The following is a 26,603-nucleotide window of genomic DNA, read 5'->3' as shown; positions in this document are numbered from 1 at the left end:
GCATAGGAGAAGGTATTTGCAAATTATATATATGATATGGGTCTAGTACCCAGAATATAAAATGAACTCTTACCATTCAATAAAAAAGACAAATAAAACAATTAAAAAATAGGCAAAGGATTTGAATAGATATTTCTCCAGAGAAGATATTCAAATAATCAATAATGATTCAAATCAAAACCACAATGATATAAATTCATACCCACTAAATAGCTATAATTCTTTAAAAAGTGAATAATAGCAATAGTTGGCAAGGATGTAGAGAAACTGGAACCCTTGTACATTCTGGTGGGAATGTAGAAGGGTACAGCCACTGTGCAAAGCAATTTGGCATTTTCTCTAGTGTACTATTTTGTTTTACTTCTTATTTCTTTTTTCTGTATGTTTTTAGGTTTTTTTTCTTAGTGACTACTCTGGCAATTATAATTAATATCTTAAGTGTATAACACCCAAGTTTGAACCAATATCAACTTAGTTTCAATAGTCTATAAAACTCTGCTCCTTTACAACTCTGGTTCCCTCTTTATGTTGTTATTGTCACAAATTAGATCTTTATACATTGTGTACCATTAACACAGATCTTTAATTATAGCTTTATGCATTTGGCTTTTAAAATGCACCAGAAATAAAAAAAAAACAAGAAATGACAAACCAAAAATGCAATAATATTGGCTTAAAAAATTACTTGACTGTTTCAGAGCAGTTTTAGGTTTACAAAAAAGCAGAAAGTACAGAAAGCTCCCATATGGGGGTAGTAAGGAGGGCACATATTGCATGGTGCACTGGGTGTTATACACAACTAATGAATCATCGAGCCTTACATCGAAAACCGGGGATGTACTGTATGGTGACTAACATAATATAATAAAAAATCATTATTAATAAAAAAAAAAAAAGCTCCCATATACTACTTCTCTCCCACCACCCTTTTCCCACAGTTTCCCATATTATTAGCATTTTGCATTAATGTGATATATTTGTTACAGTTGATTAATGAATATTGCTACATTATTGTTAACTAAAGTCTCTAGTGTACATTAGTGTTCACCTTTTGTGTTGTACATTTCTATGTTTTTTAAATTGTGGTAAAATATACATAACATAAAATTTGCCATTTTAGCCAATTTTGTGTACAGTTCATTGGCCGTAAGTACATCCACATTGTGGTTCAACCATCACCGCTGTCCATCTCCAGTACATTTTTTGTCAACCCAAACTGAAACTCTCTATCCATTAAACAGTAACTTCCCACTCCTCACTACCCACTCCTGGTCAGCCACTATGAACACTATTCTATTTTCTGTCTCTATAAAGTTGCCAACTCTAAATACATCACAAAAGTGAAATCATACAATATTTGTTACTTTCTGGCTGTTTCACATAGCTTAGTGTTTTTCAAAGTTCATCCTTATGTCAAAATTTCATTTCTTTGTAAGACTGAATAATATTCCAAAATATATACCACATTCTGTTTATCCATTCATCTCTGTGTGTATTTTGGTTGTTTGCACTCTTTGGCAATTGTGAATAATGCTGCTAAGAACACTGGTTGTACAAATATCTGAGTCCCCGCTTTCAGTTGGTTTGGGTATATAACAAGAAGTGGAATTGTTACATCATATGTTAATTATGTGTTTAATTTTTTTGAGGAACCACCATACTGTTTTCCAAAGCAGCTGCCCCATTTTACATTCCTACCAGCAATACACGTGGGTTTTAAGTTCTCCACATCCTTGCCAACATTTGTTGCTTTCAGTGGTTTGATAATACCCATCTTAATGTGTGTGAAGTGGAATCTCACGGTTTCACTTTGTATTTCCCTAATGACTAATGATGTTGATTGTCCTTTCATGTTCTTATCGGCCACTTATATATTTTCTTTGAAAAAGTTCTTATTCAAGGGTTTGGCCCTTAAAACAAACCCTTAAAATAGGGTTGTTTGGTCTTTTTGTTGTCATTGTTGAGTTTTAGGGGTTCTTTATTTATTTTTGATATTAACCCCTTATCATATTTATGATTCAAAAGTTTTTTCTCCCACTCTGTGGGTTGTGTTTTCACTCTCTTCAAAGGATCTTTTGATGTGCCAAAGATTCTAATTTTGATGAAGTCCAATTTATCTATTTTTTTCTTACGTTTTTGGTGTCATATCCGAGAAATCATTGCCAAACCCAATGTCATGAAGTTTTTCCCTATTTTTTCTTCTAAAAGTTTCAAAGCTTTAGCTCTTAAGTTGTCTTTGATCGATTTTGAGTTAATTTTTGTATATTGTATAAGGTAAGGGTCCATATTTTTTCTTTTGCATATGATTTCCAGTTTTCCCAGCACCATTTCTTGAAAAGAATATCTGTTCCCCATTGAATGGTCTTGATAGTCTAGTCAGAAGTTATTTGGCCATATATACAAGGGTTGATTTCTGACATCTCTGTTCTGTTTCACTGGTTTATATGTCAGTTTTTATGCCAGCACCATACTGTTTAGATTACTGAAGTTAGTGTAGGAAGTTCTGTAGATATTGTGGATTATAAGAAATATGTATTTGGTCTTTATCCATGATTCCTGGCTCAAAGCTCCCAAAGCCCTTAGAATTTCCTGAGTGATAAAAACAATGGGGGAGGGGGCACCTGGGTGGCTCAGTCCTTAAGCGTCCGCCTTCGGCTCAGGGCGTGATCCCTGCGTTCCAGTATCGAGCCCCACATCAGGCTCCTCCGCTGGGAGCCTGCTTCTTCCTCTCCCACTCCCCTGCTGTGTTCCCTCTCTCGCTGGCTGTCTCTCTGTCACATAAATAAATAAAATCTTTAAAAAAAAATAAAAAAGCAATGGGGGCATCTTTTGTCATAATATTTGGTCTCTTGTCCTCAGTTCCTGAAATACACTTTAGAGCCATTAATATGAAATGGGTGTCATGTTATTCATAACAAGTACCTTTTTACCACAACTGTGTTTATGTGAATAAGGTGACTTTTGGAGAGCACCTAAGGATGGTGGCTGGTTTCCAGAGGAACCAGCCGTGTGATTAGAGGGTTAGAACTTTCAGTCCAACCCCTCACCGCCCCATCCCACCCCTACTTCCTGGAAGGAAGTTGAATCAGTCCCCCGTGGCCAATAATTTAATCAATCATGCCTGCATAATAAAAATTCCATAAAGACCCAGAAGGACAGGGTTCAGAGAGCTTCTGCATTGGTGAACACATGAAGATTCTGGGAGACTGGAACGCTGGGAGAGAGCATGCAAGCTCCGCACCCATTCCCCATACTTTGCCCTATGCATTTCTTCCATCTGGCTATTCCTGAGTCATATATATATTTTTTATTAATGAATGCTAATCCAATAGATACAATGTTTCTGTGAGTTTTGTGAGCTTCCCTAGCAAATTAATCAGACTTAAGGAGGGGGTCATTGGAACCTCCCATCTATAGCCTGTCAGTGGAAAGCAGAAATGGTAATCTGGATTTGAGACTGTCATTCAAAGGTGAGGGGGGCAGGTGCAGTCCTGTAGGACCGAGCGCTTAACCTGTGGGCTCTCATGCTATTAGTACCAGAATTGGGTTGAATTGTAGGGCACCCTGCTGGTGTCCAAGCATCTCTTAGTGGTTTTGGAGCCCCTCCCATACACATACATTGGAATTGGTGCCAGAATACCTTTACTTTGAAATTAGGAAGAGTGAGTGCTAACTTTTTTTCTTTTTCAAGATTATTTTGTTAATTTTGGATCCCTTGAGATTCTATATGACTTTAAGATAGGTTTTTCTATTTCTGCAGAATATATCATTGGGATTTTTTTAAAAGATTCTATTTATTTTTTTATTTTAGAGAGAGTGACAGCTCCCCACCACCAGCAAGGAAAGGGGCAGAGGGAGAGGGGGAGGGACAAGCAGAATCAGAGCTGAGCTCAGAGTCAAGCTCAGGGCTTGATTTTACAACTCTGAGATCATGACCTAAGCCTAAATCAAGAATTGGACTCTTAACCAACTGAGTCACCTAGGCACCCCTATCATTGGGATTTTGATAGGGATTGCAGTGGATCGTACAGATCACTTTGGGTAGTGTTGACATCTTAACAGTGTGGAATATTACACTTGATGAGCACGAGATGTGTTTCCGTATATTTATGTCTTTAAATTTCTTTCAGCAATGTTTTGTAGATTTCGATGTGTAGTCTTTGACCTACTACATTGTGTTCTTCTGTATTATATTCTTTTGATGCTATTGTAAATGAAATGGCTTTCTTAATATCTTTTTTTTACATTGTTCATTGTTACGCTATAGAAATGCAACCCATTTTGTGTGTTGATTTTGAATGCTGAAACTTTGCTGAATTCATTAATTAGTTCTAAGGTTTTTTTTGCAGAATCTTTGGGGTTTTCTACATATATGCCTTGCCATTTGTGAGCACAGATCATTTTATTTCTTCCATTACAATTTAGATGTCTTTTATTTCTTTGTCTTGCCTTATTGGTACAGCTGAAACCTTCAATACTACATTGAATAGAAGTGGGGAATGTGGACATCCTTGTCTTGTTCTCTATCCTAAGGAAAAAGCTTTCAGTCTTTCACTATTGAATATGATCTTTAAATGTGGGCTTTTCATATATGGCCTTTATTGTGTTGAGGAAGTTTCCTTCTATTCCTGGATTGTTGAGTGTTTTGATGAAAGGGTGTTGAATTTTGTCAAGTGCTATTTCTACATGAATTGAGATGATGATATGTTTCTTGCCTTCATTTTGTTAATGTGGTGTGTTGCAATATGATTGATTTTTATATGTTGAATCATCCTTAAATTCTAGAAGTAAACCCAAATTGGCCGTGGTGTAGAATTCATTAAATATGCTGCTGAATTTGCTTTTTTAGCATTTTGTTGGAGAATTTTGCATCAGCATTATAAAACATATTTGACTATAATTTTCTTTTATTGCAGTATTTTTGTCAGACTTAGGTACCAGGGTAATGCTGGCCTATTGGAATGTTAGGAAATGGTCCCTTCTCCATTTTTTTTGGAAAAATTTGGGAAGGCTTACTGTAATTCTCCTTTTACTGTTAATTTAGTAGTGAAGGTATCTGGCCCAGGGTGATTTTTTTTTTTTTTTGGTAAAGAGGCCTTTTTTGATACTTATTTAATCTTTTTACTAAACATAGGTTTATGCACATTTTCTATTTTTTCATGATTCAGTCTTAGGTTATGTTTGTTTTTTGTTTGAGTGTGTTCATTCCCCTAGATTATCCAATTTGCTTTGTATACAGTTGTTCATAGTATCCTTTTATAATGCTTTTTATTTTGGTGAAATTGGTAAGGTTTCCATTTTCATTTTTGATTTTAGTAATTTTAGTCTTCTCTTTTTATTCTTAGTTAATCTAGCCACAGGTTTGTCAAATTTGTTGATCTTTTGAAGAACTAAGTTTTAGTTTCATTGATTTTCTCTATTGTTCTTCTATTCTCTATGTTTATTACTTTCTCCTATCTGTTGGCTCTGGGATTCATTTGGTATTCTTTTTCTAATTCCTTAAGGTATATGGTTTAGTTGTTGGTTTGAGATCTTTCTTCTTTTTTTAATGTAAATAATTAGAACTATAGCACTGCTTTTGCTGCATCCCATAGGTATTGGTATGTTTTGTTTTAATTTTCACTTCCTTGGTTATTTTCTAATTTCCTTTATGATTTCTTCTTTGGCCTGTTGGTTGTTGAAGAGCGTGTATTCACATATTTGTGAAGTTCCCAATTTTTCTTCTATTATTGACCTTTAGTTTCATTCCAGTGTGATCAGAAATGGTATTTTGTATGATTTCATCTTTTAAAAAGTGTTAAGACTTGTTTTGTGGTATAACATTCTGGAGGATGTTCCATGTGTACTTGAGAAAAATGTGTATTCTGCTATCGTTGGATGGCATATTTTGTATATGTCTGTTAGATACAGTTAGTCTATAGTGTTATTCAAGTCTTCTATTTCTTTATTGATCTTCTGTCTGGTTTTCTACATTATTGAAAGTGGGGTTACTGATATTTTTAACTATTACTGTAGAACTGTTCATTTCTCTTGTCGATTCTGAGATTTTTAAATGTATTTTGGAAATCTGATGTTTTGTGCATATGTTCATAATTGTCACATCCTCTTAGTGAATTGGCCCTTTATTTTCAGTATATAATGTTGTCTCCTTTAAAAGCTTTTGACTGAGTTTCTTTTTATTGCTCCTATAACAAATTACTACAAATATGACTTTATTATCTTAGTGCTCTGTAAGTCAAAAGTCCAAAATTAGTCTTACTGGGCTAAAGTGAAGGTATCAGCAGGGCTGGTTCCTCTGGAGGTTGCGAGATGAGAATCCATTTCCTTGCCTTTTTTGAGCTTCTATAGTCTGCCCGCATTGCTTGGCTGATGGCCCTTTCCTTGCATTACTCTAACCTTTGATTCCATTGCTGCATCTCTGTCTACTCTCTTTTACTTTCTTGTCTCCCTCTTTTAAGGATCCTGTTACTTACATTGGTCCATCTGCGTAATCCAGGATAATTAATCTTTCCATCTCAAGAGCCTTAATTTAATTACATTAGCAAAGGAGCTTTCTGCCATGTAAGGTAACATACTGATAGGTTCCAGGGATCAGGACATTGACATATTTGTGGAGGGGCTTTATTCAACCTACCACACCACTTACAGTAAAGGCAGTAGTCACAGAAACAGTAAAGCAAATTCCAGATGGGTAAATAAATGCTGTGGTAAAGCAGGCTACTCATATGCTTTGGTTTTTGGACATTATATAGACATCTTTGATAGACTTATATCCAGTCATCACCATGTCACCATCCATGAGTTCATAAAAGGGTATATTATAATAAGTAAAAACAGATGAGTATCAAACTCCACAGATGTCCTTAACAAAGTGAAATTTGACCACTCTAGGTTTCACTTCACAATGAACTATAAAACAACTTGGAAACATGTCCTTTGGTGGAGTTCCTGAAAATATGATAGGGGTTCATTGTAACACTCTCTTTTCCATGATAATCCACTGTTATGGGGTGAGTTGTCCCCAAATTCATATGTTGAAGCCCTAACCTCTGGTATCTCGGAATATGATTATATTTGGATACAGGGCATTCAAAGAAGTGATTAGGTTAAAATGAGGCTATTGGACTGGGCCTTAACCCATTCCTACAAGTGCCCTTATACCACGTGCAAATTTGAATAGAGACAGAGATACCAAACATGCATGCCCACAGAGGAAAGACCGTATGAGGACATAGCAATAAGGTGGCCATTGAGCCAAGAAAGAGGCCTCAGGAGAAACCAAACCTGCTGACACCTTGGTCTCGGACTTCCAGCTTCCGGAACTGTAAGAAAATAAATTTCTGTTGTTTAAGCCACCTAGTCTGTAGTATCTTATTATGGTAGCCCCAGCAAAACTATACATCTTCAAACTTTCATTTATTGGCTCGGCATCTTATATTAGCTTGAGAAAAAAGAAGCCTTGTCTTTGTGGTGAATGTACAGAATTTTGTGAAAGCCTCTTTAAAATTCCAAACTGTATAAATCTTAGCAAACCTACAGCTTTGTTTTAGTATTATGTTCCAGTGTGGTGGTGTACAATTAGCTTTCCACCTGCCTGAGATGGCAGAATAGGGGGGAAAACACTGTGTGGGACACTTTCACTTTCACCAACACAAAATATTATCTCCACCAACACAAAATATTATCTCCCAACAAAATAGTCTAAAGATTTTTAATGGCATGCTTCTAAGTCTGTTTGGTCAGTGATAGAAGCATAAAGCATAATAACTCTGCCCAGATTTTAACTTATGGTGTAAACTCATATGACTTATATAACCAACAACAAAAAAACACCTCAGGGTTCCAGAGGCATTTATATATTCAGCAAATATTTATTGAGCAATCTATTATGTGGCAGGCACTATTTCTAGTTGTTGGGAATATATAGAATAGAATACTCGTGGAGCTTACATTTAAGAATGGAGGGAAACAGATAATAAGAAAGTCAACATATAAAATATGCAATAAAATATTTAATTGTGATAAATGCTATGGAGAAAAATAAAGTATGGGGATAAAGGATATTCAAAGGGGGAATACAAATACAGTTTTAGATTGGATAATCAGAGAAATTCACTCTGAGCAAGTTCCTGAATGAAATGAGAGAATGGACCATGAAGCTATCTTAGGGAAAAACATTGTAGGCAGTGGGAACAACAAATGCAGAGCTCCTTGGGTAGTGATATGCTTGGCTTGTTCAAGAAATAGCAAGGAGGCCGGTGTGGCTCAAAGGGAGCTAGCAAAGGGAGAATGGTTGGACATGAGTTTAAAGTAGTAGCTAGGGGCCAGATCTTATGAGATATTGTAGGCCATGGAAAGAACTTTGGGTACTATTCTAAAGGTTATGGGGAGTCATTAGAGGATTTTGACAAGGGGATCAGCATGATATGACATGTTTTTAAGGGATAAACCTGGCTACTGTGAAGAGAATGGAACCTAGGGAAACAAGAATGAAAACGGAGAAAAATTTGGAGGTAGGAAGCAATCAGTGGTCTAGGTAAGAGATGATAGTGGCTTGGACTAAGGTGTTAGCTCTGGATATGGTGATAAGTGTCCAGCTTTGGCATATATTTTGGAGGTAGAACCAATGGATGTTGTAGATGAATTGAATATAAAGTAAGAGAAAAAGAGGGATCAATGATGATTCTGAAGCTGAGCAACTGAGTAATCATTTATTAAGATGGGTGAAGACTGGGAAGAGCGGGTTTTAGGGGGAATCTCAGGAGCTCAGGTTAGAACGTGTTGAATTTGAGATATGTTTTATATATACACATAGAGATGAAAAGTAGGCAGTTGGATATATGAACCTGGGATTTTTGAGAGAGATCCAGATTAGAGGTAGAAATTTGAGACTCATCAACGTATAGATGATATTTAAAGCCATGAGACTTGATGAGATCACTAAGGAATATAGGTAGTGTATGTAGTAAGGGAAGAAGTTCAAAGATTGAACTCTGGGACATTTTAATATTGAGATACAGGAAGTGACAATGAACTAGCAAAAGCAACAACAAAAAAGAAAGCTAGGAATGTGCAGTCAGGAGTAGCCAGTAAGACTCTTAACTATAAAAAACAAAGAGGGTTGCTGGAGGGGAGGTAGGTGGGGGGAAGGGATAATTGGGTGATGAGCATTAAGGAGGGCACTTGATGTAATGAGCACTGGGTGTGATATGCAACTGATGAATCACTAAATTCTACCCCTGAAACTAATAATACAGTATATGTCAACTAAATTGAATTTAAATAAAGAATTAAAAAAATAAAAAAAGACATACAAATGGCATACAGTTATATGAATAGGTACCCAACATCAATAACCACCAGGGAGATGCAAATCAAAACCAAAATGAGATATTAACCTCATATCTGTTAGGATGGCTATTATAAAAAAAAAGTCACAAGTGTTAATCAATTAGCAAGGATTTGAAGAAATTGGAACATACATCATTGGTGGCAATGTAAAATGGTGCAGCCACTATAGAATACAGTATGGAGGTTCCTAAAACATACATAAATACATAGATACATACATAAACACATACATAAATGTATCTCTCCCTCCATATACATATGTATATATGCATATACACATATATTATCATATCATCTAGCAATTCTGCATCTGGTGTACATCCAAAAAAATTGAAATCAGGATCTCAAAAGGATTTCCATTCTGTCTTATTTATTGCAGCATTATTCACAATATCTAAGATATGGAAACAACCCAAATGTCCATTGACAAATGGGTAATAAAGAAAATGTGGTATATCTAGAATTGAATATTATTCAGCATTAAAAGAGAAGGAAATCCTGCCATTTGCGACAACATGGATGAACCTGTAGGACATTATACTAAGTGAAATAAGGCAGTCAGAAGGACAAATACCACATGATTCCACATCATGATTGTGATAGATTCTACATATATGTGATATCTAAAATTTTCAAACTCATAGATGCAGAGAATAGAGTGGTGGTTGCCAGGGGTTAGGGGGAGGGAGAAATGGGGAGTTGTTGAGGATGTATAAAGCTTCAATTGTGCAAGACGAATATGCCCTAGAGAATGGTACAACATAATGCCTATAATTAACAATACAGTATTGTGTACTTAAAATTTAGTTAAGAAGGTAGATCTTGTGTTAGGTGTTCTTACAACAACAATAACAATAACAACAACAACGGGGCACAAGTAAACTTTTGGAGGAGATAAATGTGTTATTACTTTGTGATAATGGTTTCACGAGTGTATGCATATGTTCAAACTAACCAAATTGTGTATATTAAATATATGCAGTTTTTAATATGTCAGCTATATCTCAATAAAGCTGTTTTAAAAAGTCATTATTACACTAAAAGTCATCAAGTTTTCTCCTATGTTATCTTCTAGGAGTTTTATAGTTTTCCTTTTTATAGTTAGCTCTGTGATCCATTTCGAATTAATTTTTGAAGGGTGTGAGGTCTGTGTCTAAATTCAGTTTCTTGCACAGGCATGTTCATTTTTTCCAGCACCATTTGTTGAAAAGGCTATCTTTGCTCCATTATGTGCCTTTCTCCCTTTGCCAAAGATTGACTGTATTTATGTCTGTACATTTCTGGACTCTCTGTTCCATTGATCTATTTGTCCAATCTTTTGTCAATATCACACCATCTTGATTACTGTAACTTTATAATAAATCTTGAAGTTAGGTAATATCAGTCCTCTAACTCTTTTCTTTTCCTTCAATATTGAGTTAGCTATTTTGGGTCTTTTGCCTCTTCATATAAACTTTAGTGTCATCTTGTCAATATCCATAAAGTAACTTGCTGGGATTTTGATTGGGATTGCATTGAATCTGTAGACCAGGTTGGGAAGGACTGACATCTTGATAATATTGAGTCTTCCTATCCATTAACATGGACTATCTCTCCATTTATTTAGTTCTTCTGAGAGTTCATTCATCAGAGTTTTGTAGTTTTCCTTACAGAGATCTTGTACATGTTTGTTAGATTTATACTTGTATACTTCATTTTTGGGGGTGCTAATATAAAAGGTATTGTGTTTTTAATTTCAAGCTTCACTTGTTCATTGCTGGTATATAGGAAAACAATTGACTTTTGTATATTAACCCTATCCTCTAACCTTGCTAGTATCACTTACTACTTCCAAGAGTGTTAGTCTATTCTTCCAGGTTTTCTGTATAGACAATCATGTCACCTGCAAATAAAGGCAGTTTTATTCTTCTTCCCAATTTGTATTCCTTTTATATTCTTTCCTGGTCTTAATGCATTAACTGGGAATTTCAGTACAGTGTTGAAAAGGAGTGGTGAGAGAGAATATTCTTGGCTTTTTCCTGATCTTAATGGTTAATCTAAGTTCCTCACTATTAAGTATGATGTTAGCTATCGAGTTTTTGTAGATGTTCTTTATCAAGTCAAGGAAGTTTTGTTCTATTTCTGGTCTGCTGAGACAACTTAATTCTTCTGCATGTGGATATCCAGTTGTCCCAGCTTGTGAACAGACCATATTTTCAATAAATGGTGATTGAGTTCCAGTCAATCGAATGTGAGTGGAAATGATGTGAACATTTCTTGACCAAGGATTTTAAGAAGTGTGTGGACTACCTTTACTCCCCCCCCCCATTTTGCTGTCTGGAAGCAGACATCGATTATGCCCTGTCATAATGAGGCAATAAATGATGGTTAGGTAATGAGAAACATAACAAAATGTACTATGGACTTATATATTATTTTTTTCTATTTTAAAAAGTAATTTGACATTCAGTTAACTGTTAGTATTTGCTGACATTGTGGAAATTCGCAATTTCTTATCCCTTCAAAGCTAATAACCTAACTTTACCAGCCCCTTTAATTCTAGAAATCCTCAAGGGGTATTTCCCAAGTCCTGAATTTTGGTGGTTTTTACAAGATTTTTCCAGGTGTTGTTGACACATTAAGTTTTACTGTCACGGGGGCGCCTGGGTGGCTCAGTCGTTAAGCGTCTGCCTTCGGCCCAGGGCGTGATCCCAGGGTCCTGGGATCGAGCCCCGCATCGGGCTCCCTGCTCCTCTGGGAGCCTGCTTCTTCCCCTCCCACTCCCCCTGCTTGTATTCCCTCTCTCGCTGGCTGTCTCTCTCTCTGTCAAATAAATAAAATAAAATCTTAAAAAAAATGTTTTACTGTCACAAACAGTTAAGTCCCTCCAACGCTCCCTCTAATTTTTTCATCCCAGAATCCTCATGATGTCAGAGCTGAGTACTACTCTAAACTTTAAGTCCATGTTGTAGAGGAATATATTTTCCTCTTTTTATGTTACACTTTATAAATGGGATCTGCACACCAGAGTGTTGCAGAATGGATCTGCAACAGTTCTTTCTGGGACAACCTGCTTTTATTTGTTTTTTCATTTTTGGTTTTGTTTTGGTCTTATTTTGTTTTACCTGGCTTTGTTGTGACAGACATATAGTTGAGGGCATCTGCTAGACCAGGCAAAAATAGAAGTCCTAATCCCAGTGTGGCCATTAAAATAGCTATATTCCCCTAATGACAAGGCATTGTTTCTGCACTGAGGTTGTTGTGCCTGGCTCTGTTTTCCCTCAGGATAAATTCTTTTAAGGCGGAACCCACTCCAAATGTGACCTGAAAATATTCTTGGGTCAGGCCTCCCCACAAGTTTTCTAGATGTGCCTTGTCCCAAGTAGTGGACACAGGCTGAGATCTTTCCCTGCGGTTCATAAGCCTCTTGAGCCAATTTCATCAGATAGTTCACAAGAACTAACCTAGCTTGCGTGGTCCTAATGCAAGGGACTTGAGTTCCTGTGTAAAGCTCCTGAAACTCAGGGGTAGGAGCCTGGATAAATTCTAAGAATGCAGAGTTTGGCTCAACCTTAGATAAAAGGGAGATCCCAGAAGGAGAGTTTGCCTGAGGCACATGGAGGACAGAAGAGAGGCAAATTAACTTAAAACGGCAAAAAACAGGTCCATGACTCCGATGATTAAGACAGACAAGAGGAAATCATTTGACCTGCACTAGTAAGGTATATGCTAGTTTGAAAGTTCACATGCATGTATGTGGGAGGTGGGGGTGGGGCTGGGGGCACAGCTGCTCCTGTATCCCTGGCTTAATGCTTGGAGGATTATTTTGTTCTAAAGTTGTTGCATAGGTCCCAAGCATACGGTGGGGGATGGGAGGGAGAAGAGACCTAGGATTCTTCTTTATTAGGATCAGAGGGTGGGAGCCTAGGGTTCCACAAGTATACTCCTTATTGGCTTATTTAAGGCATAAAAGTAGGGATTAGGGCTGGGAAGGAAAAAGCAGGATGAGTCAAGGGCTCAGTTATTTAGGTTAACAGGGCATTTTGAAAGGTGACTTCATGGATGGGGGTGGCTGAGTTCCTTATCTGGTTGTTTTGCTAGTAGGTGGGTCATACACCAAGCCATGTGTCTATTCAAGATGGATGTCTTTTTTATTTAAGTTTTTATTTTAATTCCAGTTAGTTAAGATACAGTGTTATATTAGTTTCAGGTGTACAATTTAGTGATTCAAGAATTCCATACACGACTCAGTGCTCATCACAAGTGCACTCCTTAATCCCCATCACCTATTTAACCCATCTTCCTACCCACTTCCCCTCTGGTAACCACCAGTTTTTTTTCTATAATTAAGAGTCTGTGTCTTGGTTTGTCTTTCTCCTTTTATTTTCTTTGCTCATTTGTTGTGTTTCTAAAATTCCACCTATGAGTAAAATCATATGGTATTTCTTTCTCTGAGTTATTTTGCTTAACATTATACTATCTCCATCCATGTGATTGCAAATGGCAAGATTTCAATCTTTTTATGGCTGAATAATGTTACATTGTATATATACCACATCTTCTCTATCCATTCATCAACTGATGGATACTTGGGCTGCTTCCATGTTTTGGCTATTGTAAATAATGCTGTATAAACATAGGGGTGCATGTATCCCTACAAATTGGTGTTTTTGTATTCTTTGGGTGAATATCCAGTGGTGAGATTGCTGGATTGTAGGGTGGTTCTATTTTTAACTTTTTGAGGAGCCCTCATACTCTTTTCCAGAGTGGCTGCACCAGTTTGCATTCCCGCCAACAATACCGAGGGTTCCTCTTTCTTCACATCTTGCCAACGCTTGTTGTTTCTTCTGTTGTTGATTTTAGCCATTTTGACAGGTGTGAGGTGAAACCTCATTGTAGTTTAGGTTTGCATTTCCCTGGTGATGAGTGATGTTGAGCATTTTTTCATGTGTCTGTTGGCCATCTGGATGTCTTTTTGGGAAAATGTTATGAGCACACTATGAAGACATACACACAATTTGTGTCTTTCCACAATGTCAGTTTTATTCAATCATAAGACAAAGTTAGTCACAATTATAAAGCAGGTTCCGGATTCCAAACGCAGTGACATTTCACCATGTGATTAAACTTGGCTTCTTACATAGCATATGTTCTGCTCTGTGAACATAAGACAAACCACACAACAAACAAGATAAAAGAAGGGTGTAGGAAGTTAATGAACCTAACACAGAGTCAGTCTGTGGGCGTGCAGTTGAGATAAGGTCTTGGTCCAGTCCAGGCACTAACTGCTTATTATGTTCAAGCAGTGAAGGATCTCAGTTCTGTTCAGAGATCAAATGAGCAGAGCCTTGGGTGGCAGTTGCCTTTTTTAAGTGGTCAGACATAGAGGTGTCATGTCTGAAGAGTCTGACAGTTTGCTGCAAAAATCCTCCCTTTTTTAAAGGGATTGAATCAGTCTTGGGACCCTGCAGACCTCCTCTGGTTCTGTTTGTTATCAGTTTTGTGGTGTCATCTGATGCTGATCCAAGCAATACCTCATGGCTGCATTATCTTTAACTATTTGCGTTTTGACACAGGCCCCTGCGTGACACAGACTCCTGCTTAACATGAGAGACTCCATTTTGCTCCCTACATCTCTTCATGTCTCCTGCCCATTTTTTTTAACTGAATTATTTGTGTTTTGGATGTTGAGTGGTATCAGTTCTTTATATATTTTGGATACTATCCCATGATTGAATATGTCATTTGCAAATGTCTTCTCCCATTCCGTTTTGTCGATTGTTTCCTTTGCTGTGCAGAAACCTCTATGTTGCTGTACTCCCAATAGTTTATTTTTCCTTTTCTTTCCCTTGCCTCAGGAGACCTAGCTGGAAAAAACTTGTTATGGCCGATGTCAGAGAAGTTACTACCTGTGTTCCCTTCTAGGATTTTTATGGTTTTGGGTCTCACATTTAGGTATTTAATCCATTTTGAACTTATTTTTATATATGATGCAAGAAAGTGGTCCAGTTTCTATCTTTTGCATGTTGCTTTCCAGTTTTCCCAACACCATATCTTGAAAACACTGTCTTTTTCCCACTGGATAATCTTGCCTCATTTGTTGAAGATTAATTGACCATATAGTTGTGGGTTTATTTCTGGGTTTCCTCTTCTGTTCTATTGCTCTAAGTGTCTATTTGTGTGCCAGTACCATACTGTTTTGATTACTACAGCTTTGTAATATAACTTGAAGTCCAAAATTATGATGCCTCCAGCTTTGATTTTCCTTTTCAAGGTTGCTTTGATATTTGGGGTCTTTTGTGGTTCCATACAAATTTTAGAATTGTTTGTTCTAGTTCTGTGAAAAATACTGTTGTATTTTGGTAAGGATTGCATTAAATGTGTAGATTGCTTTGAGTAGTATAGACATTTTAACAGTATTTGTTCTTCCAATCCATGAGCATGGAATTTCTTTCCATTTCTTCATGGTGTCTTCAATTTCTTTCATCAGTGTTTTATAGTTTTCAGAATACAGGTCGTTCACATCTTTGATTAGGTTTATTCCTAGGTATCTTATTATTTTGGTGCAATTGTAAGTGGGATTGTTTTCTTAATTTCTGTTTCTGCTGCTTCATTATTGCTGTGTAGTAATGCAAGATTTCCATACATTGATTTTGTATCCTTTGACTTTACTGAATTTATCAGTTCTAACAGTTCTTGGTGGACTCTTTAGAGTTTTCTGTAGTATAATGGATGTCTTTTGAAGTAGATACCTTGGCAATCAAAAGCTCAATATCAAGCATTTACACTACAGAAATTTAGATTTTAGAGGCTAGTCAGTGGAGACACTGGGGAGTGCAACTATGGCTGTTGCAATCAGACCAGAATCCATTTTAGGAGGAAGTAAGTAGACTATAACTTAGCAGCCACAAAGACATAGGTCAGCATCCCATTTCAATCATTTATATGCTCTCTGATATTAAAGATGACACTTAGGGGTGCCTGGGTGGCTCAGTCGTTAAGCCCCTGCCTTCAGCTCAGGTCATGATCCCAGGGTCCTGGGATAGAGCCCCGCATCAGGCTCCCTGCTCAGCAGGAAGCCTGCTTCTCCCTCTCCCACTCCCTCTGCTGGTGTTCCCTCTCTCGCTGTGTCTCTCTCTGTCAAATAAATAAATAAAATCTTTAAAAAATAAATAAATAAATAAATAAATAAATAAATATGACACTTAAGTTATCTGATATATACACATAAACTGCTAACATATACAGAGCTTAAAATAGGACTTTTCTCAGTTTAATAAATATTAAACAGCAATAGCGCCTGTTCTATAAATGAATTGAGAACAAATTGTCCAACAAAATTTCAAACTCTCACAGTGTAATCTCTCAGCTTATGGTAGGTCCACTCCCCTGTTAGTAAATATCTTGAAATCAATACTGGATCACCTTGAGAATTACCAGACAACATTATGCTGGTATGACTATAAAATTCTAGGATAAGAAATTGAATAAGAAAGAAATTATAAGTAAATGTAGCCTCCACAAGAACAGAGATTTCTTTCATTGGTGTTTCTACCATTATCTCCAGTGCCTAGGACAAAGAAGGTATTCATATGTATTTCTTGAATGAATGAAAGGCACCATCGACTTTAAGAAAGTGAAAGAACAGTTCAGGGAGGCAAGGAGATTCACACACACCCACAGATAACAGCATAGCTCAGACTCCCTTCTTCAAGCCTGGCATTCACCCAAGATAGTATGCTGTGGAATAAAGAAAAAATGATCCACAATTCAGCTAAAGCCATTTAAACAGCACAGTAAAAGCAGCCCTCCTCTGATAATTGATATCCATTGTCAGTCCAGGTACTGTATAGAATCATCTCCAGATGGGTTTTTATCACCTAAATATTGCACAGTTGTAATAAATGTTTAGAAACAAATAAAAACCGAAATGAAAATATATGAAAATTCATGGTAAGAATATAGTTCCCTTTCCATGTTCAAAGCCATCAGTGATTTTCAGCAAATGGGGACTTTCTCCAAGATGAATCTCAAAGGCCATTGCAAAAGTCTCTTTTCTTTAGAAAACAGAGACAGGGGATTGCTGGAGAGGGTGGTTATAGGGGTAAGAGATGAGCCCCCGAATTGATCTTCCCAGGGGTTGAAGGCCAAGTAAAGTAAGTCAAGGGGAATGGACTTTCAAGTCAAGATGGTGAGTAAACTTAGTTCCTACTGCTGCTGTAACACATTACCAGGTTCTTGGCGGCTTAAAATAACACAAATGTATTATCTTACAGACCTGGAAGGTGGGAATACAAAAAGGATCTCACTGGTCTGAAATGAAGGAGATGGTCAGGCTTCATTTCTCTGAGGGTCCCTGGGAGAATCTGCTTCCTTGCTTATTCCAGCTTCTGGAAGCTGCCTGCATTCCTTGGGCCCTGGCTTTGTTTCATCTTCAAAGCCAGCAATGGCCTACCCAGTCTTTCTCGTGCTACTTCACTGTGACACTGACTCTCTTCTGCCTACTTCTTCCACATTTGAAGTACCTTTGTGATTACATTGGCCAGGAAAGAGACCCAGCATATTTTCATTTTAAATTCAGCTGATTAGCAATCTTAATTCCATCAGCAGTCTTACTTCTCCTTTGCCCTGTAACATCACATATTTACAGGTTCTGACGACTGGGATGTGGACATCATTGAGGGACCTTTGTTCAGCCTATCACAGTGAAAGTGCCATTTAATTGGGTTTAAAATGGGCATCAGTGGGTTCGTGCTCAACCACAGTCGTGCTTAAACACATTGCTCTGTTTGCCCCGTGGAGGATTCAAGAACCACCAGGCTCTGTCCTGGAGAACTAGGTACACGATGGGGCCTTCCTCCAAAGAACGGCTGGGGAAACTAGACGGGTGTGTATGGCAAGTGGCTGAGATCCAAGCTGGTTCTAATCCCTGCCACATTTCCACACCGCCAAAGATCATGAGCACTTGGACGTGACTGCAAGAGAAGACTTGACACACAGGACAGTTGAAGAGGAGCCAGGAGCAGCCCGACCCCTGGCCATGGGGGCAAGAGACAGGAAAGATCCTAGGACCCAGTGCGGGTCCTGACAGGGAAAAAAGGCCCTCCTTCTTGGGCAACTGTGGGGACTGCAAAATGGCAAAGCATGTTACCAGTTGGCATGGGGGAGGACAGCAGTGTGGCAGAAAAGAATGGGCACAGCAGTGGTTGGTTTTTCTCAGGGTAGAGGTTTGGTCTGCCTTCCTTTAGAAAAGGGGCAGTGGTGAGGCCTCCGTGGGGGCCCCCTCCCACCTTCCTCCCTTCCGTGGCCCCGCGAAGCAATGAAGGAAGAACGTGGGAGGGCCCCCCACCCCAGAACCTCCGGGGCAGTCTGGCCTTAGGTCGCCTTTCCCCTCGCAGTCTGCTGTCCTGACAGCCCCTGGCCCACGGGCCTCCAGTTAGGATGGCGGACCGAATGGGCGATGTGGGGGCAGACACCGAGCAGTCTGGGGGTTCTGAGGCCCCGAGGGGCAGTTGCTATCCGTTCGATATCCATCCGCTGCTGCCTGCGGCGCACCTTCCCCGCCCCGCCGCCCCCGACTTCTGGATCCTAGCCCCCACCGCCAAGCGTCCCCCGGTCCCATGGATGGCAGTGCCAGCAATGAGGGGTGTCGCCTCGGAGGTCTGCAGGCGGGCTGCTAGGCCCGCCCCTTAGGCTGGGCTCCTCCCGGCCCCGCCCCTCTGGTCGGAACTAGGGTGGGCCGGGGAGGGCGTCGAGCCCATTCGTGCCGCATCCCTCCGCCCCCCTTCCCGACACCCTCGCCGCCAGCGTTTCGTGCCGCATCCTGCGCAGCCCCTGCCCAGTTCGGTGCAGCAGCGCGGGGGGCGGGACGCCTCTGCGATTCTGGCCGCTCGCAAGGCGGTGGGAATCCGACTGAGGAGCTCCGAGAGGAGGGGGAGGACAGCGACCTACACCTTGAGCCTGTGAAGGCAAGTGGGGGTGTCCTGGGGGGAGGCGGGAGGACCCCCACTGTCGCCCGGCTTACAGCCTTCCCGGACCCCAGACCCTGGCAGCCTGGCAAGGAGGAGGCGACCCGGTCGTAGCTGGTCCCTGAGAGAGGTGCGCAGCGCCGCGGGGACCCCTGGCGGCGGCGACTGGCGCGGGCTGGGCCCAGGGCACCGGGGCTGGCCGGAGAGGCTCCCTCGGATCGTCTGGAGACGAACTGCGCCCGCCACTGCGCGGCCAGCTTTCCAGGCGCCCGCGACCCGCCGTCGACGGTGCCTGTACCGGGAGAGAGCTGTGTGTGTTGGGGGGGGGGGGGGCGCTGCTGCGGTAAGAAATGGCGGAGCGGGAGCTGGGGCGGGGGGCGCCCAGGGAGGCCGCCGTGGCAGGGACGGGGACGGCGTCCGAGGTCTGTGCCCAGCTGGCGGGAGCGGGTGGCCGGTGGCGTCGGCTGCTTCGGGCCCTGATTCTGGAAAGAGGCCTGTTGGGCCCCGCGCCCTGGGTGCTGTCCTTTCCCACAGGTGCCTGGTTGATGCCAAAGTCTTCTCTCTGCGCAGTAGCTCTGGCGGTTTCCTCCTGCAGGGTGCATCTGTAGAGGAGAGACTTGAGAAAAAGAAGGAGCAGGACAATAGCCTGGATTTCTGGAGGTGTGTGGGGCTGGCCCGGGGCGGGGGGTGGACAGCAACCATTGAGTGGAAACGGGAATCGGGGTCGGTGACGGACCAGGACAGGTCAGGCATCCAGAATACCTTCTAAAATTCCCCTTTGCATTAGCTTTCTAAGCACTTCCCTTGCCTTCCTCCCTCACCTCCACCCAAAATTCGAGGCAGGAAAAGATGGGCTAGGAGGTGAGGGTGAGATAAAAGTCATAATTACAAGTGCCACGTCACATACTGTTTTCTGGAATATGCTGCGTACTTTCCCCCATTTCTGTAGTACAGCACAAGGGAGTGTGAACACCTAGTGGTGGATTCGTATAACTGGAGAGTGGAGTAATGGGAAGAGTGTCATGTGATGAGTTGCTATCCAGAACCGCGAAGCAGAGGGCCTGAATTAATTGAGAATATTCTATCAACAGTACCCTAAATGTTAGAAGATAATATGGATACTCTTATCTTTGGTGTTGGTCAGTCCATCAAGCACTCAGTTGCTACCATTATTTCCTGAATAATTTGCCTTTGTGTCTGTCCATAGACCTGCTTTAAGGCTGCTCACTCTGTAAGGAAGGAGAGAGGAGGAGACTGGTTCAAATCTCTGGAGGTTGGTGTGAAGGTGGGTAAATCAGGGCAGCACTACAGAGTAAGATCATGGCAAGTGTCTTTGATCCAAGTGGGTCCTGGACCTCCTCCACCTCCTGCTTGCTGCCAGATTTTCACACTGCCACAGCATCCCTTGTCCATTTCCTGCAGGAGATACTAGGAATATTGGGGTAGGTGTGGATTGGCTGTGAAGGGAAGGAGAAGACCTGAGAGGAGGGACACGGAGACAGGAAACAGACAAATGGAACTCTAAAGGTAAGAAAGATATTTGCATCAGAGGTCGGTGTGCCCTGTTATCTATCTAGCATCAGTTTCCGTTCTCTCCTCTATTTTTACTTATTCCTAGGACAGCCTCCAGGCTGCTTTAGGGTTTGACAACACTGGAATCAAGGAAAGGAGGGGGAAATCGCACCACATCCATATAGGTTGGTATGAGGGTGGTACAACTTTGGGTGGGGAAATGGAAATCAACACTGGCCCAAGAGTGATTAGGGTACTCTGGGGGCTCTTAAACCTCTCCCATTGCCAACACTTACCAGTTTCATACCTGTTTTGTATCATGCAAAGTAACGTGGCAAACTCTGGGGTAAAATGTGAGTGAAATGAGGTGACAGAAGACTTTCTAACTAGTCCAGCTGTCCCACTAAGCATTCATGTTCCAGTTTCTCTGTGAATCTCTGCATGGAGCAACACAATTAGAAGAGATTCAAAGCCCCATGTCATCATTCTCTTTCCCTAGATCCACCTCCAGTGGCAGCTCTGGTGGTGTTGGAATTGCTGCTGATCTGTACCCTCAACAGTTCTGCACCCACCCGGAAACATCCATCATCCCCCAGCTTGCTTGTGCCTCTTCTGCACTTTGTCTGTGATATTGACTGAGGCTAGGCTTCGGAAGGAGGTTGATTGATTGCTGGACTGGTGATTGACTCTGACATTTGTTTCCAACTCTACCGCCTGAATCACTGAAAGATCAGAGTGTGAAGATAGAGCTGTGGTAGAGGCTGAGACTGGGGTAGGGTTACTTAACTGGGCCTCCTCTGTAACTTATACCATGACTGGGGCCGAGATTGAACCTGCTGCCCAGGCAAAGCCTGAAAAGAAGGCTGGAGAAGAGGTTGGGAGTGGGGCTGAAAGAGAGAATGAAGTCCCGTTGGTGGTCAGACCCAAGGTCAGGACCCAGGCACAGGTAATGCCTGGGGCAAGACCTAAATCTGATGCCATGGTAGTAGGTGGTGCAAGGCCCAAATCTGAACCAATGGTAGTAGGTGTGGTGCATCCTAAGAATGAGGCCAAGGCAATCCCTGGGTCAAGGCCCACAGATAAAGCCCATTCATGGGCCCAGACTGAGTTTGATGGTAAAGCAATGTTGAAGACAGAGGGGGTGTCCCAGACCAATACCATAGCCTGGCCACTGGTTAGTACTGCGTCTGGGTCAGTTGCTAAATCTAAGACCTTATCTATGGATAGGGAACTGATCAGTATGGACACTGAGTCCTTTTCTGGCACCAAGGTCAAGTTCCAATCAGGAAAACAGCCTTTGTTTGGGTCAGAGGAAAAGACCAATGTGGGGTCTTGGTGGTGCCCCAGGCCTACATCCAAGCAAGAGATCTCTCACAAGAGTGATTTCAGATGGGTGGACAGATCCTCTCTGAGTTCCTGGTTCTGGAGTGGAGAAGAGGTCAATACAAATTTTCATCCTAGAGGCAGGGTAAAGGCCAGTGCCAGATCCAGGCACATAGCCAGAGAAGAGGCCATGTCTAGGCCCAACACCAATCGGGAGTTTTATATTTTGTCTAGTTCTGGCTCTGAGGATGAATCTATTAAGACATCCTGGTTCTGGACCAGAGAAAAGGCTAATAGCTGGTCCAGGCCCAAGGAAGAAACCAATAACAGGTCCAGGTTTAGGTCCAAGAAAGAAGTCTCTGAGTCCAGTTCTGGATCTGAATGTGAGGACAATGTGAAGTCCTGGTTCTGGGCTAGAGAGGAGGCCAAATCCACGTCCAAACCCAGAGCCAGGAAAGGGGCCAATGTCAGGGCCAGGCACAGGGCCAAGCAAGAAACTTCCATTGATTTTTTGTCTGGATCTACAGATGTAGTCAAAAAAGAGTCCTGGTTCTGGCCTGGTGAAAAAGCTAATAACTTGTCAAGGCCCAAGTCCAAGAAAGAGGCCAGGGCTAGAATAATGGCAAAGGAAAAGGTGAAAACTAAGGCCAGAGCCAGGGCCAAGCAAGAAGCCAGGTCCGAGGAGGAGTTCCTCATTGGGAACTGGTTCTGGGCTACAGAAGAGTCCAGTGTAGTTGATGGGGCCAGTGTCAAGCACAGTTCTCAAGTGGAGGATGAGTCCATTGTTGGCAGTTGGTTCTGGACTGAAGAAGAAGCCAGTTTGAGGACTGATGCCAGTAGTAAATCCAGCCCAAAGACTGAGGAAGAGTCTATTGGTAATTCTATGCTTGGGTCTGGGGAAAAGACCAGTATGGAAACTGGGGCTGAGGCTACCTCCAAATCTGTGGTAGCATATGATAAAGAAAAGCTCATTGCTGGTTCCTGCTTCTGGGCTAGTGAAGAAACCAACCTAGAGGCTGAGGAAGAGACCATTTTTGGGCCCTGGTTTTGGGTCAGTGATGAGGCCAGTGTAGAAGCTGATGTTAGAGCCAGCTGTGCATCCACACCAAGGTCTGAGGAAAAAGAGGCCATTGGTCCCTGGTTCTGGGATAGAAAAGAGGTCGATACAGAGGCTGAGTTTGGAGAAGACGCCAGTCCAGAAGATGAAGAAGAGACAATATTCGGGTCCTGGTTTTGGGCTGGAAACCAGGCCCAGATAGATTCTGGGGTTAAAATCAGTTGTGACACCATGCCAGGAGCTGAGGAAGAGCCCATTATTGGGTCGTGGTTCTGGGATGGAGTAGAAGCTTGTGTGGGGACTGAGGTCAGCAACAAGTCTAGCCTGAAGGACAATGAAGAGGTTCTTATATCATCTTGGTTTGGGACCACAGAAGAGGTCAGTATGAAGTATGGAGCTGGTGCCAGATGCAAATTTATGGCAGGGCCTGAAGAGATGAATAATGATTCTTGCTTCTGGGATGAAGATGATCCCTGCATGTATAGTGCCAATGGAGGCAGCTGGAAGTCTAGGCCAGAGGAGGAACAGGACACTGTTGATTCATCATTCTGGTCCAGAAAATACACAAGCCCAGAGACCATTATAGGGCCTTGGTTATGGGCTACAGAAGAGGTCAGTATAGATGATGGGACTGGAGAAGAGGCCAAGCCACTGATGGAGGAGGAGACCATGATTACATCCTGGTTCTGGAAAGGAGATGAAACCATTAGAGAGGCTACAGACAGAGAAGAATCTGGGGCAGATGCTGAGGAGGGGGACATTATTGGTTCTTGGTTCTGGGCTGGGGAAGAGGACAGGCTCAAGACAGCAGTGGAGGCTAGAGAAGAGGACCTGCTGGCAGCTGAGGAGGAAGCTATTGTTGGGTCTTGGTTCTGGGCCAGGGAAGAGATCATTAGGAAGGAGGCTGGCTTTTGCAACAAATCCAGTCCAGAGGCTGAAGAGGAGGAAGCCACTGTTGGGTCTTGGTTCTGGGCTGAAGAAGAGGCCAATTTGGAGGCAGGAGCCAGTTTCGAGCCCATGCCAGTGACTGAGGAAGAGGAAATCATTTTTGGGTCCTGGTTTTGGCCTGAAGAAGAAGAAGACAATATAGAGGTTGGGCCTCAGGCAATAGAAGAGGGCAAGTCAAGCCCTGAAGAAGAAATCATTTTTGGATCGTGGTTCTGTGCTGCAAAAGAAGTCAGTGTAGAAGCAGAGAAATGCTGTGCATCCAAGCCAGAAGATGATGAGATAATTGTCGAGTCCTGGTTCTGGTCTGGAGAGAAGGACATTAACGAGACTGGAACTACTGTTACCTGTGAGTCCAGGCCAGAAAATGAGGAAGAGACAGTTGTTGGGGCCTGGTTTGGAGCTAAAGATGAGGCCAATAACAGGACTGGGTATGGGACCAACTGTGAGACCCAGACAGTAGCTGAGGAGGATGAGGCCATAGTGGGGTCCTGGTTCTGGGCAGGAGATGATGCCCATTTTGAATCAAATCCTAGGCCTGTGTTCAGGGCCATTTGCAGGTCTGAGTATTCATTTGAGCAGGAGCCTGATGCCTCACGCAGGCCCCAGAGCTGGGACGAGGTCACTATTCAGTTCAAGCCTGGTCCATGGGGTAGGGTTGGCTTCCCATCTCCAATTCCCTTTAGATTTCCAAAAGAGGCAGCATCTCTGTTCTCTGAAATGTTTGGAGGAAAGCCCAAGCACATGGAACTTAACCCAGAAGGGGAGGAGCAGGAATCTGATCAGCCTGAACCTGAGTTCCCATTTCAGTATGACCCTTCCTACAGGTCAGTCAGGGAAATTCGGGAGCATCTTAAGGCCAGGGATAGTGCAGAGCCTGAGAGTTGGTCCTGCAGCTGCATACAGTGTGAGCTTAAAATTGGTACTGAAGAGTTTGAAGAACTCCTTCTGTTAATGGACAGAATCCGAGATCCTTTTATTCATGAAATATCTAAAATCGCAATGGGTATGAGAAGTGCTTCTCAATTTACCCGCGATTTCATTCGGGATTCAGGTGTTGTCTCACTTATTGAAACCTTGCTTGATATTCCTTCCTCCCGAGTTAGGACAAGTTTTTTGGAAAATATGATTCGCCTGGCTCCACCTTATCCTAATCTAAACATGATTCAGACATATGTATGTCAAGTGTGTGAAGAAACCCTTGCTTACAGCTTAGATTCCCCTGAACAGCTATCTGGTATAGGGATGGTTAGACATCTCACTACAACTACTGACTACCACACACTGGTTGCCAAGTATATGTCTGGATTTCTGTCCTTGTTAGCCATGGGCAATACCAAAACAAGGTTTCATATTCTGAAAGTGCTACTGAATTTGTCTGAAAATCCTGTCATGACAAAAGAACTACTCAGTGCTGAAGCAATGTCAGAATTTATGGGCCTTTTTAACAGGAAAGAGACAAATGACAATATTCAAGTTGTTCTAGCAGTGTTTGAGAATATTGGTAACAATATCAAAAAGGAGTCAGTGTTGTTCGCTGATGATGATTACAGTCTTGAGCCACTTATTTCTACATTCCATGAAGTTGAGAAATTTGCTAAGGAAATGCAAGGCAAAAGAGCTGGTCAAGAGGACCCTGAGGCAGACCAAGAAAATTAGTATGATTAATCACTCGCCTTTATCCTTATATTCCTAAGTTAACAATTCCTTGAATAATGTTTTGATTTACATAGTTGGTTCTGTGTTGTAACGTACATCTTTATTGCCAACACTGCCTTTGCCTAACTGTGTATGAGCTGAATCATTCTTCTGATGCCAAATGAATATTAGAACTGAAAGCACATTTGTTGATATTTGTGTTTTTGTCCAGATTGTGACACTTAGTATTTAAGCTAAAGTGAACTGAGCCATCAAAGTAAGCCAGCTACCCTTCTGATTGTTGTTCTAGTGTATTGAGGTCTATTTGAGACTTGTTTGTATTTTCAATAAAGTTGTGTTAAAGTTGTCAGAAGTCACCCTTCTCCTTGAACTTAAAATATAGATGCAAAGATAAAACAGGAATATACACAGCTCATTAATGCATAACTAATATGCACCTTGAAAAAGCTTATTCTAATAACTTTAAATGCAAAGATTACCATGGGCTGCTACTCAGGGCATGCCTCAGAGAAAAAGGACCCAATTAAGTTGGGCTCTGGAATATTTGAAAAAGATGGGGTGGTATGAAGAAAAGCATGGAGTTGGAAAAGCAGTTTCCATGGGAGTGAATTATCCAGTCAGCCTGGAGTGGTTAAGGGATATAGAGGGTGAGGTAAGTTTTGAAGAGCTGAGAAGTTGCATTTTGCAGCTCAAAGTATGGGTGTTTCTTTGATACTGCCTAAAAGTTAAACGAGTAAGACAGGAAAGTAGACAAAAGTAACTGAGGAAAACCGTTTCTTCAGGATGGTGCCCATGGAAAATGTTACCGT

The 26,603-nt window shown here is 41.4% G+C and overlaps 1 protein-coding gene across 2 annotated transcripts; it reads left to right on the top strand.

Moving 5' to 3' along the window:
• The first annotated feature begins 21,365 nt into the window (after positions 1-21,365).
• Positions 21,366-26,140, top strand: GPRASP1 (G protein-coupled receptor associated sorting protein 1). 2 transcript variants are annotated; one of them, XM_040629879.1, is made up of 3 exons: positions 21,366-22,516; positions 22,667-23,008; positions 24,620-26,140. In XM_040629879.1, the coding sequence occupies exons 1-3, from the start codon at positions 21,622-21,624 to the stop codon at positions 25,792-25,794; spliced, it is 2,412 nt and encodes an 803-aa protein (XP_040485813.1). In that variant the 5' UTR covers positions 21,366-21,621; the 3' UTR covers positions 25,795-26,140. The 2 variants fall into 2 exon arrangements, with proteins under 2 accessions (XP_040485813.1, XP_008702266.2); XM_008704044.2 differs by having other exon boundaries at positions 21,366-26,140.
• Positions 26,141-26,603: the final 463 nt, after the last annotated feature.

This window comes from Ursus maritimus (genome assembly GCF_017311325.1).
Source record: "Ursus maritimus isolate PB19 chromosome X unlocalized genomic scaffold, ASM1731132v1 scaffold_X1, whole genome shotgun sequence".
Lineage (NCBI taxonomy): Eukaryota > Metazoa > Chordata > Mammalia > Carnivora > Ursidae > Ursus > Ursus maritimus.
The sequence above is the reverse complement of the archived record's forward strand: the minus strand, read 5'-3'. Positions and strand labels throughout refer to the sequence as shown.

Excerpts from the sequence above, each read along its gene's own strand:
- GPRASP1 (XM_008704044.2), top strand. The coding sequence starts at position 21,622 with ATGACTGGGGCCGAGATTGAACCTGCTGCCCAGGCAAAGCCTGAAAAG.